Source organism: Dipodomys merriami, unplaced genomic scaffold (assembly GCF_024711535.1).
Source record: "Dipodomys merriami isolate MVZ:Mamm:240054 unplaced genomic scaffold, mDipMer1.0.p SCAF_2, whole genome shotgun sequence".
Taxonomy (NCBI): domain Eukaryota; kingdom Metazoa; phylum Chordata; class Mammalia; order Rodentia; family Heteromyidae; genus Dipodomys; species Dipodomys merriami.
In genome coordinates, this window is record NW_027203381.1 from 28,893,428 (window position 1) to 28,913,095 (window position 19,668).

General features: G+C 41.1%; 1 protein-coding gene across 7 annotated transcripts in view; it reads right to left on the reverse strand.

The window, feature by feature from the left end:
• Window positions 1-19,668, reverse strand: part of Fhod3 (formin homology 2 domain containing 3) — a 430,675-nt gene that overhangs the window by 232,149 nt on the left and 178,858 nt on the right. For all 7 annotated transcript variants that reach the window (XM_070029308.1, XM_070029306.1, XM_070029303.1 and 4 more), the window contains exons 4-5: window positions 16,036-16,103; window positions 8,788-8,893 (exon numbers count right to left, since the gene is read on the reverse strand). In XM_070029308.1, the coding sequence (XP_069885409.1) occupies window positions 8,788-8,893; window positions 16,036-16,103 (174 nt within the window). The remainder of the gene's footprint in view (window positions 1-8,787; window positions 8,894-16,035; window positions 16,104-19,668) is intronic.

Consider the following 19,668-nt stretch of genomic DNA (forward strand, 5'->3'; position numbering starts at 1 on the left):
AAGCCTCAGCCAAGAAAATGAAAACTGTTCTCCAAGGCATACAGTGCCAGCAGTTCCTCTGGAAAAGTTGACTGAGTTTGAAAGAAGGCGGGGGGTAGAGACATTGCTGGTATTTATAAAGAGGAAAGATTCCTGATGAATGTATAGCAGCAAGACTGGGTTGTGGAAAATTCTACACTCTATATACGAATGGCCACATTCTTTCTTCCTTCTCATTGCAGATAAAAGAAAGTAGGTGTATACATATATATCATATTTTCTTAGTCCAATCATCTACTAAGGGGCACCTGGGTTGATTCCATATCTTAGTGATGGTGAATAATGCTGTGATAAACACAGTTGTGCTGGTAGCTTTAGTATGGCCTTTGATGTCCCTCAATAGATGAATGGATCAGGAAAATGTGGTGTATAAATCTTAGCAGATGAGCAGAATAGACAGTAGCTATGTCCATATGACCATATAAGATGGTGCTAAGTGAAATGAACTCCAAGACAAGGACACAAAAGGTTTTTCTTTGTTGTTGTTGTTGTTTCTAATATACTATGTGATTTCTTGTTTCTTTTGTATGTTACTCGCTCTATGGTTTATCCCCTATCGTCACTGTATTTTATTCTGGTACCCTGGTATTGTATATATTTTTATCTGAATTAGGGAAGGGAAGGGGAACAACAGAATGTGAGACAAAGGACAAGGGGGAACCAATGCAACAGCGATACTCACAAGACAATATGTTGAAAATGATCTGCACAACTGGGAAGGACTGGGGGGAGGGAAAGCAGGAAAAAAATGAGGGAGGGAGGAGTAACAAATTTGATCAGAAATTTACTTATTATCTTACTTATGTAACTGTAACCCCTCTGTATATCACCTTGACAATAAAAAATAAATAAAAAAGGAAATAGGTGGAGACTTCTGGTAGAGACTAAACTGGAGAGATTGCTTTGGCTGTGACAGATAGGAATAATTATTTCAGTTGAAGCATTCAGAGACCTGATGACATAGCATATCAAGGGTTGTTTAATGTAGTTTTTTTTACTTATGTAGTTCTATACAAAATGCAAGATAATCTTTAAGATGCATCTAAGCTGGGCCACAGAGACATACAACTGTAATCCTAGCTACTCAAGAGGCCGAGATCTGAAGAATAACAGTCCAAAGCCACCATGAGAAGATAACTTGGTGGATAAAAAGCTCAATCAAGTGACAAGCTTTAGATATTTTGAAATTTGCTGGAGAAAGGAGATTAAAAACCCGGCATGTTGTACATGAAAATCAATTTATAATAGCAATGGTAGCATAAATTATATCCAACTATAATAAGGTGGTTCTTTTACTCTAGATGACCACAATTCTCACTGCAGAAATTATAATATCATTAATCAGAGACTTTAAATTAAAATGCTTGTGAAGGAAAGAGACAATAAAAAGTAAGAGGAACAGCTAGGCACTGGTGGCTCATGTCTGTAATCCTAGCTAGGAGGCTAAGGTCTGAAGTTCATGGTTCAAAGCTAGCGTGGACAGTAAAGTCCATGAGACTTATCTCCAATTAATGACCAGAATAGCCAGAAATGGAGCTGTGGCTCAAGTGGTAGAGTGCTAGCCTTGAGCAAAAAAGCTCAGGGACAGTGCCCAGACCCTGAGTTTAAGCCCCAAGACGAAAAAAACACGTGTGTGTGTGTGTGTGTGTGTGTGTGTGTATGTGTGTGTGTGTGTGTGTGTGTGTGGTGTGTGTGTGTGTGTGTGTGTGTGTGTGTGTGTGTGTGTGTAACAGCCCCAACCCCACAGGTAAAACATTGGGAATAGTAGAGTCTGTAATCCAAGTAAAGGGAGCAGCCTCTTCCAACTCCAAATCAATATGACTATGCAACCATGAGGGTCTAGTAATGCCATAAGCACTCAGATTTTCAAGAATAGCTAGAAATCCATATTTTCCACATCAAATCTAATGTTTAAATGTTCACAATATTTTTTGAATGTTAAGCATACTAGAATAGATGCAGAAACACCTGCAGGATCAATTTGATCATATGAGCTACCAATCTGTGCCAGCTGTCATGATGCCCTATCAGGACTAGTCCCACTGCTGACTCAGCGTGGGGGGAGGGGAGGGCTGTCAAGCAACCCCAGGGGCACTGGGAGTTATGACACCACCAGGATACATGGGCTGCTGCATCCTCAATACCAAAGCTAATCCCTGAAATCTATACCAAGAGCAGAGAGCCCTGTAGCAGGAGGGAGGAGACCAGCAGAAGAGGAATCTGATCATCATGCAGGGAGGATCTAACTTAGCTCAGCAACCAGCCTCTGCTCTTTTTTAGGGCCAGTTTGGTTCCCCTTACTCTTTGGTACACTGACCTCCCTGTGCTCATCAACTCCACTCTGACATGTGCAATATAGACTTCCCCATTGTTCAGGCTTGGAGAACATGGACTTAAATACCACTGGACCGTGTGCCAGCCTCCTCTCACATCAAACCTCTTCCTCTGTTAAGATATGTCTGTATCTATTGGTGTTGATGCCAGCAAATCTCATTGACTATGAACTCTGGTTCCAATTAGGGAATCCCCAAAAGACATGACATTTAGGGGTTTTTCCTGTGGTACCATATGGTTAATGCTGGTTCTGATTTTTTTTTTTTTTTTTTTTTGGTTGTGGGGCTTGAACTCTGGGCCTAGGTGCTGTCCATCAGCAATTCAGCTCAAGGCTAGCACTCTACCACTTGAGCCACAGCACCACTTCCAGCTTTTTCTGCTTATGTGGTGCTGAGGAATTGAACCCAGGGCCTCATGCATGCGAGGCAAGCACTCCACCACTGAGTCACCTTCCCAGCCCCTGCTAATGATTTTTAAAGGCTTATACTCTTTTTTAAAATTTTTTTAGTGTAAAGATACTATACAGAGGGTTACAGTTACATGAGTGAGGTAATGAGTACACTTCCTCTTGAACATTGTTACCCCCTCCATTGTTTTCCCACTACCATCCCCTCCCTCCCTTCCCCGAGGTTCTTTTTTTTGTTTTGTTTTTTTGATTGTGATTAAGTGATTACATAATTTCCGGAAATTCACAGTATTGTGGAATAATGATGCTCATTTAAAGTCACAAGTTCATTCTAACTTTCCTGGAGCAAATTGTCTATCACAGTCTGTAATATATAATGGTGCTCACATGTTATATACCATATATGTGATCAGCAGCATGGGGATATTTGGTAGTGGTTCAACCAGATGAGTGGGAGTTCTTTGTTTCTTAAGTCCTGTTAGTTTTGTCATATCACCTTAACATTTTGGATTTAGCATCCACTTATCAGGGAGACCATGTACTGTTTGTCTCTTCGTTCTTGGCTTACCTCGCTCAACATGATTCCTTCTAGCTCCATCCATTTCCCTGCAAATGTAAAGGCTTATACTCTTAAGAGGTGTGTGTGTGTGTGTGTGTGTGTGTGTGTGTGTGTGTGTGTGTGTGTGTGTGTGTGTGTGTGTGTGTATATTCATATGTGCATCAGTGCTGGGCTTGAATTCAGTGCCCTATATTGACCCTTAGTTTTCAGTCAAGGCTGGTGCTCTACCACTCCAGCCACATCTCCATTTATGACCTTTTGCTGGTTAGTTGAAAATAAGAGTCTCTCAGATTTCTCTGTCTGAGCTGGCTTCAACCCTTAATCCTCCAATCTCAAACTTCTGGCTATCTAGGATTACAGGCATGAGCCACTAGCATCCGGTGTACTCATTTTTTAAATATCAGATCTCCCATTTTTAAATGTTGACAACCCTTAAAACACTGTGAAAGCAAACAGAGTAGCTGAATTTTGCTTGTAGCATGAAAGGGTTGAGCTAAGTAAGTTTTAGGATCTTATCTAGCTTTTAAAATAACTCTGATAATAACTGAGGTGCTTAGGATTACTTGATATTTTGCTATGGGTGAACTGGCCAATCATATTTCTGCATGGGAAACTAGCCCATTATAAGAGGCGGAGTCTCTTAAGGTACAGCCAAGAAGGGCAGCTGGTTCTTCTCTTCTCTCCCGCAAAGCATGCAATATATGTACAATTCCTAAACAGACAAGACGCATGTGAGACAACACATAAAAGGTGCCAGGCATCTGCTTCAGGGCAGGTTTAGGTCTTGGTTTCATCACGTCAACCCCAGGGACTGATGGGGCCCATGGCCAGTAGCTAGGACTTGGTAATGTTTGAGGAAAGTTCACATTCCCAGGAATATACTAGGTCCTCCTTCTACGAGAATAATCATGAGGTAAAAAATTCCACAGTAGATTTACATTAAATACTGGGTCCTCTGAAAAACTTCAGATCATTAGCTATATGCATCCAAGAATAATAAGTCAGATAGGTATTATTTCTCCGTGTTGTGCAGTTAAGAGCTCTTCCCAGCAGCCTGCTCACATTTGTGGGGAACACTTGGCTGCTCTGTAGTTCAAATCTATCTTTACCTCTCAACAGATACATGCTCAGCAGAAAGCGATGGATTCCTAACCCTTCATAGAATAAAAATGAGAGCTGACAGAGGGCTAAGGATAAAAATGAGGAAAAATTGAAAGGGTTCTAAGAGCAGATGTGGGCAGTTGCTGGCTTCTTAGTGTGCTACTGCCTTTGGGCTGTGGGTCCAATGCATGATCACCCCAAGTGGAGCTCCTGAGGTTGTCTGTGGAGGGCAAACTTCTCCAGAGGACTCGAACAATCAACCTCTGCACTATTGTTTTCTGTCTCTGTCTCTGTCTCTCTCTGTCTCTGTCTCTGTCTCTCTCTTTCTGTGCATTTGCCTCCCCAACTACTCACTCAAGGTAATAGATTTAAAACACGGTTGGGCAAAGGGAGGCAATTCTAGCTTGTTCTTCATTACAAATGTCTGCTGGCTGCTGGCAGCTGATCGCTACTTCAGAAAAACCTTCATGAGAAGTTTGTCAGAGTCACAGAGAAATGACTCAACATGTGCACTTGGAAGTGATAGTTTTCTTATATAAAAACAAAAAAGTCACACCCTAAGAAATCTGTCATTTATGTGCCCCAGAAGGTACTTTTCCTGGCACAGGCTTCAGCCAGTTAGATCAAAGTAAGCTGATGAATGGGCAGAGTGCCCTGGTTACTGCAACTCTTCTGAGATTCAGCAGACTGGGAGCAGGCACACAAAGACACCTCCCTCTGTGGAAGAGCAGAATGCCTTGCAGTGGTGTGAGGACTTGTTCACTTTCCAGGGATCACATAGAAAGCCTCTGGTTACCAGTAAATGGACACATTATTGGAAAGCAAAACAGGAAGTCCCGGCCCTGGTGATAGCAGTGAAACATAGAACTTCCTGATTTCTTAGGAAGAGCTGCCTGCAGTCCAGGTCTTCTTCTTTTTTTTAAATTTAATTTAATTTTATTTTTTTGTGAACAGACTGTACAGAGGGGTTACAATTACATGGGCAGGATAATGCATACATTTATTATTTGTTTACCCTTCACATCCCTTCCCAGCCTCCCCCCCACCCCCACCCAATCCTCCCCCCTCTCCCTTCCCCCCCCCACCAAAGAGAAACTTCTCTGAAGAAGAAAGAAGAATGGCCAATAGACACATGAAGAAATGCTCAACATCCCTAGCCATAAAAGAAATGCAAATCAAAACAACATTGAGATACCACCTCACTCCAGTTAGAATGGCAAAAATCAAGAACTCTAACAACAACAGATGCTGGAGGGGATGTGGACAGAAGGGAACCTTACTTCATTGTTGGTGGGAGTGTAAACTTGTTCAACCACTTTGGAAAGTAGTATGGAGGTTCCTCAAAAGACTTCACATAGAGCTCCCCTATGACCCAGCAATCCCACTTTTGGGCATTTACCCAAATGTTTACAAACAAGACCACACTAAAGCTACCAGCACAACTATGTTTATTGCAGCATTACTTACCATAGCTAAGATATGGAACCAACCCAGATGCCCCTCAGTAGATGAGTGGATCAAGAAAATGTGGTATAGATACACAATGGAATTCTATGCCTCCATCAGAAAGAATGACATTGCCTCAATTGTTAAGAAATGGAAAAACTTGGAAAAAAATATATTAAGTGAAGTAAGCCAGGCCCAAAGAAACATAGGTCCCATGGTTTCCCTTATTTGCAATATCTAGTATATGTATGAGTCAAGAGGAAAAGGTCAGATAATGTGATGTTAGGAAAATGAACCCTTAGATATGTATTTTAATGTTTTTTTTCTTTCATGCATTTGTTTCTAATGCATTTATAAGATTATCTCTTTGTTGCTTTGTATGTCCCTCCCCCACAGTATAACCCTTGCTTTCACTATATTTGATGTCAGTATAACTTGTGGAGGAGATGGGGAAAAACAAGTCGTTTAAGGATACAGGTGGACCTGTTGCAACAATGAGAAGTACAAGTTGTCATGTCGAAAATGAGTCCAGGTCTTCTTACCTTGCTCTGACATTTTCTGTGTGGATAGAGAAGCAGCAGGTAGTTGCCAGTGCTCTGATCCATCAACATTCTGTTCTGACAGCATGTATCAGAGCAACACAAAAGCTACAGATTTAACAATCACTAAGGCAGAGTGTACTCTCTATGTCAACACACCTTCTGTTGCTGGTGAGCACAGTTCATACCAGTCTACCATTTGAGATGTGATATAAGCCACTGAAGGTCATGAAGCTGGACAATAACTTGGTGAGCAATGTGAAGGCCATTGACAGACACTCACTGTTGCTCATTAGGGAGGTTTTCTCAGTTACACATTTTCTTGTCCTAACCATTACATGGCTAGGTCTGATCACTCTCAGGCCCAAAGCTAGCTTTCTTCCTGGCTGCCTCTTCCATTAACTTTGCTCACCTCTCTTGCTATAGGTGGTTATGCAATCCACCTCTAATCCATGTGAAGTCTGGGAGGTGGGATATTGAGAAAATTCTTGCCTTTCTGATAAATGGGAGCTGACCAGAGCTGAAAGAGCTATGCCCTAGACTGAAATAGATGAAGACAGATGCTTACTCTATTAAAATGAACATCAATGCTCCAAGATGAAGTTCCAAGAGATAATGAAGCCTATGGATGGTTATAATATTACCTCTATAGATTTTTTTCTCTGTGTCAGGGATGACTTTTTTGGTAAATTTGAAATGATACATAGTTTAAGCATGATCAGAAACATAATGTCAGTTTGGACTATTCATAATGAGACAACTTTAGGTATATTTCCTGTCATGAAGTTCAACTTATGAATGTTCATATGATGAATGAGAAAAATAAACCAATGGAAGTTTTCCTCCCTCTTTCTAGGTGTTTCCCCTCTTTAAGGAGTTAGACTATTACAAATGGAAATGGGAGAATGGGAATCCAGGCCTAACCTGTCTCTTTGGATACAGAAAGAGCCATCTCTGGATATAACAGCAGGACAAAGGCTGTGCTACATTTGTCTACATACCAAAGTATGGCTTCCCTGTAAATGCTTACATAGTATGCGAGACACAAATCATTAACCTTGTCAGTCAGGCATCCTTCCTGACAACCCATGAGGATCTGTGAGAAGCTGGAGGAAAAATAGAAAATAACCCAAGGAGGCTACTGCCCCACCTCACAAACATAGCCATGCATACACCACCAAGCTCAATGAGAGGCCGAGGAGCAGACCTACCCTCACACACATGGCATTTTACCAAAACTAATGAAAACAACACTGACCTGAAAATTGTATGACATGAGACCTATGTTTTCTTTTTTATGTCTTCTCGTGTATGGCTTTCCAAGAGTGCAGAAGAGTCCGTTAGGATGTGCTGGATAACCACCCAGAACATAAGGAACCATCTCAAAACAAGACAGATGAAATGCTTTCCCTCTTTGACTCATTCAGCTCTAACCAGGGACATCTGATTAAATCACATATCTCTTACATTTCCCTTCATCCAAGGAAATAAAAAGGAGGGAGTTGTGGTGTTTTATATGAACACCAACATGCAGTATGTAGGGTAATAACACAGAAACTGAGAGGCAAATCCTGACCCATGTTGACAGGCCCCAGGACCTAGACAGAGTCTCTGCTTGCCACACTCAAAAAAAGTAACTTCATTAAGCAAAAGGCTCAACTTCTCCAACTTTTTCAACTAGAAAAGCAGAAATATTGAACTACATGAATTCTCTCCTTCTGTAGATCAAAACTATTCATAGCAGCAATCATTCCTGCAGTTCTTATCCAGTTTTTGTGTACAGCTGTGTAGGAGATGTTGTTTTTTTGTTGTTGTGGCAGGATCAAATTAACACAAGTGCACAAACATCACTACTACTATGAAAACCCATTGGCTATCTGAACTACAGCAGGAATCCATGCTTGAAAATGCTTTCACAAGAATGGCAAAGAGAATCAATGACATTGAGAATCATCCTTTTCCATGCAAGTTCCCAGACCTATTCAGACACAGGAGAAGATGAGGGATGAACACTTCGATGAAAGTTCCAGGTAATAATTCCAAGTGGGGAAAATATTTTCCTCCAAGAAATCAATTGGCTTCTCAGGTAGCACATGCTACCTGAGCCCAATTAAGGCATTCCTGCCTCTTCAGATAAGACTGTAAGAATCTGTTAGTTGTATCTTTTACTAGCCTAAAAGAGACTCCAGGTCAAAGTGAGTAAAACTAGCTGTCACTAGGTAATTACTAGAAATCCCTAAATCTCATGAAGATGCTGTCTTTTACCACCATGTATCTTTCCTTGACTCCAGGTACCTTACAAGGCTCACAGTGTGTAAGTTCCACAGAAAAGGCCTGGCAGCCGCATGTCTAGTGTGGCTTACCTCTTAGAATGTAGTTCTGATAATTCTGATCAGCCTCAGCTCCCACCTTGATCAAACATGTCAAGCCTTCAGCCACCACAAATTCATGCACCAAATCCTTGTCATCCTGGCAAGAAAGAAAGAAAAGAAAAATGACTTCAAATACAGTCTCCACCCGTCTTCCATCCAGACATCACTGTTCAAACTATATTGGAGCCTTTGAAGCCAGAATGGCCCCTAAGGATTTTCTGCTCTATTCAAATGAAGCATCTTAACTCTTGCCAGAGGAATTTTGCAGCTAGTACTTTACGTTGCTGTTTGTCAAGGACCAATTATTGCCTTCTGGGCAATCTAATAAAGATAAAGAAAATGAATCCCTTGCCTGTCAGAAATACTTAAAGTGTTTTGTTTTTCATTCTTCAGAAGTTACCAGACTCCAGGCCCTCCATAGGTCCCAAGAGACTGGGCCACATGGAACTTTGCTGGGTTTTTAACCACAGGAAACATTCAATTATAGCTCAGACCATCCAGAGAAGGACTCAAAGCCCTTTTCAGTTACCAGCAGACAGTCCTGGGGATGGCAGTTGCAAGGGGCTTGTAAATATTCTTTGAGAAGCTAAAAAGGCAGTTTCTCTCACCTCCTGCACTGTCCTTCTTGCAGGGCACAAGATGAATCATGCCAAAGGCCCAGCCACCCACCTGGAGGAGGGAGACTCTCCTGCAGGAAGGCCACCTCAGTCTCAGCAGAAGGCAGGACATAGGGAACAAAACTCAGTGATCATCCAATCTAATGGTTCTCAAAGAGAACTCCCTAAACTGGCCAACCAACCCACAGAGATGTAGCAGGTGCCTCACCTGGGAACTTGTTAGACATACAAATTGCCTAGCTTCACTCTTGACCTAGACTGCAGCTTGACTCAGAAGGCTGAGAAACAAGATCTCCAGGTGATATGGAGATTCATACAGATGGTTCTCACCCCAGCACCTTCACAGGAGGATTGATTGTCCGGGGAAGCTTTAGAAAGTCTAGGGAGCAAGACCCTACGCAGATGGATTTAAACAGAATTCCTGGGGTGGGGCTCAGGCTCTGCTATTACATTCCTTAGAAGTTTTAGGGGCAGCTCTCAGTCAATAACCTCAGATCTGGTACTAGATTTTATCTTTAAAGATAGAGTATATAAAACTACACACACACACACACACACACACACACACACACACACACACACACACACACACACACACACACACACACACACACACACACACACACACACACACACACACACACACACACACACACACACACACACACACACACACACACACACACACACCCAAGACCACTGGACTATGATGTCTGGCCAGCCCACAGACCCCATCAATTTTGAAGAGCTTTAGAAGACAGATTTTTCTACCACTTCCTCTACAGAGATGTGGAGATTTCCTGGGTTGGACAGTACCTTGTCTCAAGAACCTCTAAGAAAAGACTGGAACATCCATCTTCAGTTATAATGGGCAAAAATAAGAAATCACAATGATGTGAAGAGTAGAAATCTTAATGGAATAATGAAAGGTTATTACAGTAGTAGTCAGCAACCATGGTTCATCTCTTTAAAAAAAAATACATGAACTGGCATAATTCTCCTGTCTCTACATGAAATCAGACCCTTTCTTTCTGTGATGGCATTTTTCAATTATATGGATTGGGGTCTTGAGCTAAAATGTGGGTAGACACAGCAAAGGGTCCCTGGGAAGAAACACAGCACTCTAGGTTCAGAGCTGGCGAGGAGAAGGGGAAGTGATGCTTGTGCCCCGAAAATAATGAAAGACAGCTGTGTTAACTCAGCCTTTGAGATAATCACGGCTGTGGAAGAAAGAGAAAATGGGACAATATTGTGAGTTTTTGGAAAATTACTTTACACTCATATGTGTATAAAGGAAATAAAAAAATAATTCTCTCTCCACCATATCCTTTTCCACCAGCATATGTGAAAAGTGGACTTTTAGATGAGCTCATGTCTAGTCAGAAGGTTTTTTTCCAAGCATGTAACAAATGTTTATTACTTTAACTAAAACTAGATTCACACATGACTTCACGTTGAAAAAGTGAGAACAAGCACTCAAGAAACTGCTCAAGCTAATCACTAATATTCATTTACCAGCAAACTGACTGTTGGCAAAGGCACTCAATCAGAAAAAAAACACAGGACAGGCAAGACAGTGTTTATAAAGAATTCAGAACCATAACTAAAATGCATGCACATATGTCGATAAGGTACTTAGCTCATGGATAAGAAATAGAAAGGGGAAAAAAAATTTTCCCTATTGGCAAGGTCCTTGCCTGGTTTTAAATACAGATCCTAAAATACATAAGCATTAACAATTTTTATAACATTCGTTTCAAGCTTGAATAAAACAAAAATGTTAGCACTAAGTGATAAGTGATTATCACTTTATTAAAAAAATAATATTGCCTATCAGCCCATGATTCTTTTTAAAATGTCTATTAGGGAATATTCAACTTGATCCAGATGGCCAATGACTCTGTTAATTAAGCCTTTAAAGTCTAGTTCCTAAAAGAACCTGCCCGAGTAGAAAACACCAGAGAGAATAGAGAAAGGTGGACCCATGGGTACAGAAGGAACCATGTAAGTCTTAAACAGTTTGCTGCCTGTGTGATGCCAACCATCTCCAGTGCCTTGCTATCTAATGTTTTTGGTCTTCCAGTCTGTAACTTCTGGGGAGCCAGTACCTTCACCCTTGCCAATCAGGCTATTCAAAAGTATTTGTTTAGCTAGATGCCAGTGGCTCACACCTGTAATCCTAGCTACTCAGGAGGCTGAGATCTGAGGATCATGGTTCAAAGCCAGCCTGGGTAGCAATGTCTGTGAGACTCTTATCTCCAATTAATCACCAGAAAGCCAGAAGTGGCGCTGTAGCTCAAGTGGTAGAGCACTTGCCTTGAGCTAAAGAGTTCAGGGACAGTGCCCAAGCCCAGAGTTCAAGCCCCATGCCCAACCAAAAAAGAAATTATTTGTTTAGTGAATCAACAGTAGAAATTACAGTCCTGAGACCTCATGGAACACAACCAAAGGTGGAAGATTGAAAATAAATGTAACAACTATGAACATATTTGTTTTCTTAACTTTTCAATAAAAAAAAAACCTTAATCAGATACGAAAGATAACAAAATAGCTTAAGGAACTATAACTCCCATATCAACTATGCCTGTTCCACTGCATCTGGCAATCTGAAGCAAATCCCAGTCACATCAACTAATCCATATTGTTCCAATATGTATCTCCAAACTATAGAAACTATTTTTTATACTAGATCTTAAACCTAGGACCTGGACATTGCCCTTGAGCACTCTACCACTTGAGCCACAGCTCCATGTCTTATGTTTTGCTAATTAGTTGTAGATAAATGTCTCATAGACTGGGCTGGGAAGGTAGCTTAGTGGTAGAGTTCTTGCCTAGCATGCATGAGGCCCTGGGTTCCATTCCTCAGCACCACATAAACAGAAAAAGCTGGAAGTGGTGCTGTGGCTCAAGTGGTTGTGCGCTAGCCTTGAGCTGAAGAGCTGAGGAACAGTGCCCAGGCTCAGAGTTCAGGCCCCACAACCAACCAAAAACAAAGAAAAAATGTCTCAGACTTTTCTTCCTTGGGCTGGCTTCAAACTGTGATCCTCATATCCTCAGTAGCTAGGACTACCGGTGTGATGTACAAGCACCTGACTTGGAACTTTTTAAATTGGTACTGACAGTGATTTCATACTTTTTAAAGTAACTATCAAATGTCCAACACTGACCAAATTTCCAACTTTTTTCTATAATACAGCTTTGTACACACAAGGCAATTTGTTGGCATGACTTTGAAACGTTTTTCTTTTGGCAGTAACAGAGTTTAAATTCAGAGCACTTGCTAGATTAGTGCTTCCAGCCTTGTTTGGTGCTGGTTACGTGTGACATAGGGTCTCACTTCTTTCCCATTTGTGTGCCTGGACCTCAGTACAACTATTCTAGGTTTTCTTGATATAGCTGGGATAATAGGCATGTGCCTCCAGGCCTAGCTAATAATTGAGAGGGTGTATCACATACTTTTTTTTTGCCTGGGCTGGATTCAAATCTTGATTCCCCCAATCTCAACCTCCCTAGTAGCTAAGTTTTCAAGCATGAGCCACCAGCACATATCTTTGAAATGTCATTTAATTCATGGATTCTCTCTCTTTTTTCTTAATAACTGTGTGTTGAAGAAACAAGGTCACTGGACCTTTAAAGTGGCCCACAGTCTGGATTTTACTGATTATTCTTCTGTGGCATAGATTATTATTTTCCTATATCATCTATAATTGGTTGTTTCATATAACAGCATGGTCAAATCCAGGGTTGATTTGTTGGTTTGATCACACTGAAGTTTGCATTCCCCTCAGGAGGTATACAATGTCTGGTCGTACCTCATTTCTATCATGTTAGAAACTCTTGATGCTCAATACAGAAGCCCATTTGTTTATAAGGTGTTACAAAAAAAGGTGACCTTCTATTACTCTGTACTCATTAGCTAGACTATTTCTGCAAATGATACTTCCCCTTGACTACTTAATTATCCTAAAGTCCATAAAGGAAAGACAAGATGAATATGAGATTCTGAAACTTTGCTCATTTTCAAAATACCTAGTTCACTAACATTTTCTTGGAATAAGCTAGGTTACTGGTATCCATTTCATAGTCATTATACCAATCTATTGTTATTTTTTAGTATCATTATAAGCCCATACGTATATGATGTGTTTGGATCCATTGCAACTGTCATCTTTATCATTGTTTATTGTCCTATTTCTAGACAGTCAGTGGGAAACCTTTCAATTGTTACTCAGTGCTTTGAGAAATAATTTTAGTAATATTTGGTAGCTTCCTGTTCTTTGTATAATTAAAGATTGTAATGTAATATCCTACTAAAGACAGCATCAACTACTTCTTCTAGGGACTGTTATTCTTTTTGATGTTCTAGGCCAATATCTCTCTACTAGGGATACTTTTTGCTAATGAACTGACTCTTGCTTCTAAATAAATCATAAACACATTTGCTAATGTTAATAAACACTTTTAAACATATGCTTTATTTGCTGGCTTAGCATACACTATGGGGATATTCTGATACTTCCAATTGAGTCCAAGACAACAGAGTTTTACCTTAATACTCCTATTTTTAAGAACTCTAAGAATGGCAGAATTAGAATCTCACAAACCCAAGTCTCAGAATTGTAATGCCAACACTGTAACTACTAATAATGCTATATTAATCAACTCTGTTTCTTTTTGTTCTTAAAGTTTATCCTACTGAATATATCCAAACTGCAGTTTTTTAAACTACTTGAAATAGCTCTTCTCTGTATGGTTCTGCCACTAACTGTATACCTAATCAGGGAAATAGTCAAAGACTAGTAATGGAGACCAGAGGCAGGTTGAGTGCTGGATGAGATAGTATGAGCAACAGGATGAATGTGCCTCTCTGAGCACTTAGCAAGAGTCTGACTCAATGGCAGGAAAAAAGTTTTGTCTGGTTATTATGAGTAATGTGAAGGCACAGAGGGATACAAGGGAAGTAGAATTTTGATACAATTAAGTATATAACATTCCCTAACGTAGAGGCAGGAATGCCTAAAGTCACAGACATCTTCCATAATACCATTCAATTCAGTGTATCCATTCATTTGTTAAATGGTACCAGACACTGTGCAAGACACCCAAGACCTGGTGATAAAATCCATGGAACTAGCAAACTACTGGCCTCAAAAAAGGGCCTGGATGGGGTACCTTAAGTTCTGCACTAGGAGTAAGCACAGGGTACTTTAAAGAGATGCTGACTAGGGACGAGCGACCATTTGGAGAGAGCATCACCAGCAGGAGGAAAAACAGAGGCATGAGAGAAGGGATGGGTCAGGAAAGTATCTTGTGTTACTATGGGCCTAGGGGCAAAGGTGTGAAAGACAAAGATCATGGCCTTCTCATGGTGTACAGCTGCAGGAACAACTTGGAATGTAGCCAGAAGGAGAGAGAGCCAGAGGCCACATCAAAGCTCTCAATGTTAAACTGAGAAATTCCGATGTGATCCAGAAGGCAACATAGACCCAACAAGAGAGGAATCACCTCAGCTCCTTGTGGTGGGGAGCTAAGGATGCACTGGGTGGGGGAGGCCCTAGAGGCAGGCAGTAACATTTTCCAGGTGAGAAAAGGATGAGCCTGAACCAACGCTGGCCTCTGCACAAGGACATTTCTGAGATGTGTGCCAGGATGGAGCTAGGCAGGGACTGTGGGAAGATGGACAAGAGGATTTGTCTCCAGATATGTCCACAAGAAAGGGGATCCTGTCCTGGGTGGCACGATGGAATGAACTGAAGGGAAAATAGCACAGAATGGAGAGGTAAGATGAATTTCTTGGTCTGTATTTTTGCCAATTACTTCTTGCACCGAATCTACCCAATCAGTTAATACAGGTAAATCAGGAACTGCAGAGAAATGGCTGGTACCCTCAAGTGCAAACTCACAAGAGACAGAAAAAGCGGATCTAGATGGACATGCTCTGTGCAAAGGTCACCTTCACAAACTCATTGCTCATCCTGCCTTCTTGTCTTTGATTATCTTGGGACCTGTCTACACATCTGTCCAATCTCTGCCTGCACATCTGTTGGCACATCACTCCAACAGGCTTGTGACTTTCTCAGGGTAGGGATGAGAAAAAGGCTCAAGAAGGAAGGATACATGGAACCAGAGAGGAAGACTTGCATGTGCAGATGAGGGAACACATACACAACAGCAGAATGCACAAAATACTTTGTGCTAAATGCACAACAATGTAATACTCAACCAGAGCTCTGGTCAGTCAGGCCTGCACCCGTTCCAACCCTCCATTAAGTAAGCTGTAGTCAGATGCACAGAGCATAATAGCATATGTATGAAGTTAACACAAAATATTATCTCCTACTGTTGGTGAATATTTTCCATTAAGATGAGAGGAACATCAAATTCAACAACCAGATGGTGGCCTGGGAAGAAGGTTGATTGATACTGGGAAACATAAGGAAGGACTTCAATTATAACCATCATCAGTTATCTTTATTTTATGTCTAAAATATTCTCTTCAGAGATTCTGACTTAATTCATAATTTGCTATATGTAATAAATACCAGATAAGCTCCCAGCAGGTATACTTCAATAGCAAAGCAAAAATACAACGTAAGAGTACTTTTACTTTTTTACTTTTTACCTGAAATATCTGCTTCAAGGAGAAAAGGGCCCTTCTTAAATCTCGTCCACTGGAGTTGTAGAGTTTTTCTGAAATAAAGAACAAAACAATTAGTTGAACTGACTTAACCAATGGTATAAACACAAGAGGATATGAAGAGAACAGAACTCATACAACCTAGGTGACTAATATACCTCTGTTCTATTAGGACACAGCCCTCCCTTCAAACAGTAGCAAGAACTATGTCTGTTGTGTAACAGGTGGGCAGGGAGAGGGGACATGAGAGTTGTAGAGAAGGTCTTGCCCAGATTCTCACCTACTTGCTAGTCCCCTTCTCTCCACATCTCTATCTATATACTGTCTCCCAGTATGGCCAACTACACCAAGAAAATCAATTCAGATAAACAGAATGTCTCCTTCCTGGCTTACAGCCCTGGCAACCTCATGCTTTTGGCTCAGAAGTCTCTGTTTCCCTCCTTTTCCTGGGTCTGCTGGTCACCTCAAACACTCCCAGGACCCCCATTGCCCAGGCAGCACAAGACACCCAAGATCAGCATAGATAGTGGATGTACAGACTAGTGGACTTCCCCAGGTTATGCAGTGGTCCTCCGAGAAGGAAGCCAGTCTTACCTTGGTCTGAGCCTGAGTACATGCATATATAAGAATAATCCTGGCCCAGAGCAAGGCAAGAGGGGCTGCCAGTCTCTCAGAGTTCCCTAGATCAAGCTTTGCACAGACTTCTATTATCTCACTGTTCAGTGGGCCACATTTCACATGCACTAATGAGGCCAGACTTATCAGGGGAGGAGATCAAGTTCACACAGGACCAGTCATCAAAAATGACATTGGGTATGCCCAGGCTGACTTCAAACTTCAATCCTCCCAATGCCTTAGTTCCCATGCCCCCAAACACAGAGGAGTTGGTAGTATTACATATGTAAACCATCAGCACCTGGCTCTAGTTTCTTAAGACAGAAATTTAATTAACTGATTTGAAACTATTTTATTTTGTGCACTTAAAACTAAATATCAAATGCTTTAAATGTCTAAGCACTGCTTTAGCTATTTCCTGCAAATTTTGGTGTGTGTTTTCATTCTAAATTCACTAATGTTGGATATTTCATTAAATTCATTCAGGAATAACAATCTTGAGATTTTTCTTTTGACCCATGTCTTATTAGAGATATATTGCCTAACTGGTGAATATTTGAAATTTTCTAGATATCTTTCTGTTAATAATTTCTAGTTAAATATATACACAGAGCATATATTTGAAGATATCAGTTTTTCTGCATTTATTATTAAGGCTAACTTCCTAATCTGAAGATGGCTTATCTTGATGAATACTTGGTATACAGTTGAAGAGAGCATGTGCCCTGCCATTATTGAGTAAACTAATCTACATCTACTAGGTTGAGTTGAATGATAGATAGTGCTGATAAGGCTATACACATTTACTTGTGGGATAGACTGATGAGAAAGGGTGACAAAGTCTTCAACTGTTTCCCTGACTCTCCACTACCACACTCACGGTGCAGATGTCCTTTGAGCCTCTGAGTGCTAAGGAAGGGAAGTCCAAGTGTGCCACTGCCTGAAAACCAGGTAATGAAAAAGACAGGAGACTCCTTATATGAATCAGGAAAAGAAGCCTGAAGCCCACCTAGAGCCCACCCTATGCCAGCAAGAAGACAGTAAGAGGCTCCATCTATATGTAAGCCTCTACCTTCTCTCGTGAGCTCCCAAAGCATCTCCTTCCTCCTCTTAGTCACCTCAGTTTTGGAGATATGCCAATAAAGGTGGCATAGCCCCAACCAGCACAGAGCATAGGGAGGTCCTGCCACCTCTGGCTCAGCTGGAGAGCTCTTGGGTTTTTAAATGACCTGGGTTCCTCTAACAGAAGCAATTATTCTTATACTTTAAGTTGTTCTCAAACAATCATAGAGGCATGTGGGAGAAAAGGCTGCCAAGCAACCAAAAATGGCAGGTGGTCCCTTCTGCGTGTGTGAAGAAAGTCCAACAGGAAGATTCAAAATGCAAGTGTAGAGCTAGGACCAGGCTGAGTCTAAAACAGTCATAAGTATGTTAAGCATCTCATAAGCATCAAAGTTACAGAGCTCTCAGAGAGAGGCAATGCCCCCCTTCTAGTAACTGCAAGGGGCATGGATTATATAGTCCCTATTCTCAGATCAGGCACAGCCCATTTCATGAAGGAAGGGATGACTATATGAATGTATCCACATACACCCTTCCAAATCAGGTGTGCTGGTTGCAATCACTTCTGTGGTATTAGCCTTTGAGTAAAGGGCAAGCAGCATCTACCTTTAGTGGGGCCTAACAGGTATAATGGGAACTCTGTTAGTTAGGTCTGTAACTGCCCCTCATCCTGCCCTCCACGTTTCTTGCCTTTTAAAGTGAATTATGTTTTACAAAGGAGGAAGTAACAATGCTTGATAGGAAATGTACTCATTACCTTGTTGATGTAACACTGTAACCCCTCTGTACAGTGTTTTTACAATAAAAAACGTATTAACAAATAAAGTAAGCTATGTCCCTTCCATAGATTCAAACACTGGACTACACTCTAACATAACAGAGGGCAAAAATTAAAGTCCACGTAAAGGACAGTGCCCCTGCATTGTGTTGGATAACCCTGTGTGGCCCATAAACATTAGTGCTGAAAAACATAACCAAAGGAGTCCTGGACTTCCTGCTCAGCTAAGAGTACAAAGAAGACAGCATCAATCTATGCAGAAAGAAAGATCATAGCATTCATTTCAATGGGAAAAAATAGAACCAATTTACATCAGTGAGAGAATGTAAAACTGAGAGAAAGATGACTCTAGAACAACACACTGTGGGTTCATAAAAAATACTGCCTTTAAGCGCACGAATTCCAGCACACCTTCCTCTCACCTAGTGTCAAGCTCTGTGAGAGAAGTTGGATGGAGACCTAGGAGTCTCTCTGTTCAGTGAGATACTGACTTTGCTGTTTCTCATCTCCCTTTGAGAGCAGACATACTCATGGACAAGATGACCACACCTATATCAAAAATTCTGTTTTCCACACATCCAGAGAATAAAAGCATCATGATTTTTCAGGTGTAGCCACAAGAAATGAGCTCCTCATCCTCCAGACATTGAGCCATGTGAGGTTACAAATGGCCAGGAAGGATGGAAGGAAGGAAGGAAGGAAGGAAGGAAGGAAGGAAGGAAGGAAGGAAGGAAGGAAGGAAGGAAGGAAGGAAGGAAGGAAGGAAAAGGCACTCAGCCTGTGTTCCTACCAGCAGTGGATCAATCCAATCCCATTCTGGGTATCATTCTCATGGATTCCAAGGGGCCATGTAATCCATGGGTGCCTAGCAAACAAGCCCATTTCTATCTGCAGCTAGTGTACATGATTACATGCTAATGTTTTATTTGTTTATTTTCTTTTAATTTCCTGTGGTATTAAGTTTGAACACATTGCCTCCAAGTTGCTAGGTAGGAACTATACCATTTAAGTTCTGCCCCCATCCCTTTTTACTGTAGTTATTTGTCTGCATACAGTTTTGCATTTTTGCTAGGATCAACGTGGATCACAGTGATGCTATTTGCATCTCCTACATGCCTAGGATGACAGATGCACACCACCAAACCTAGCCTTTGTTGTTGTTG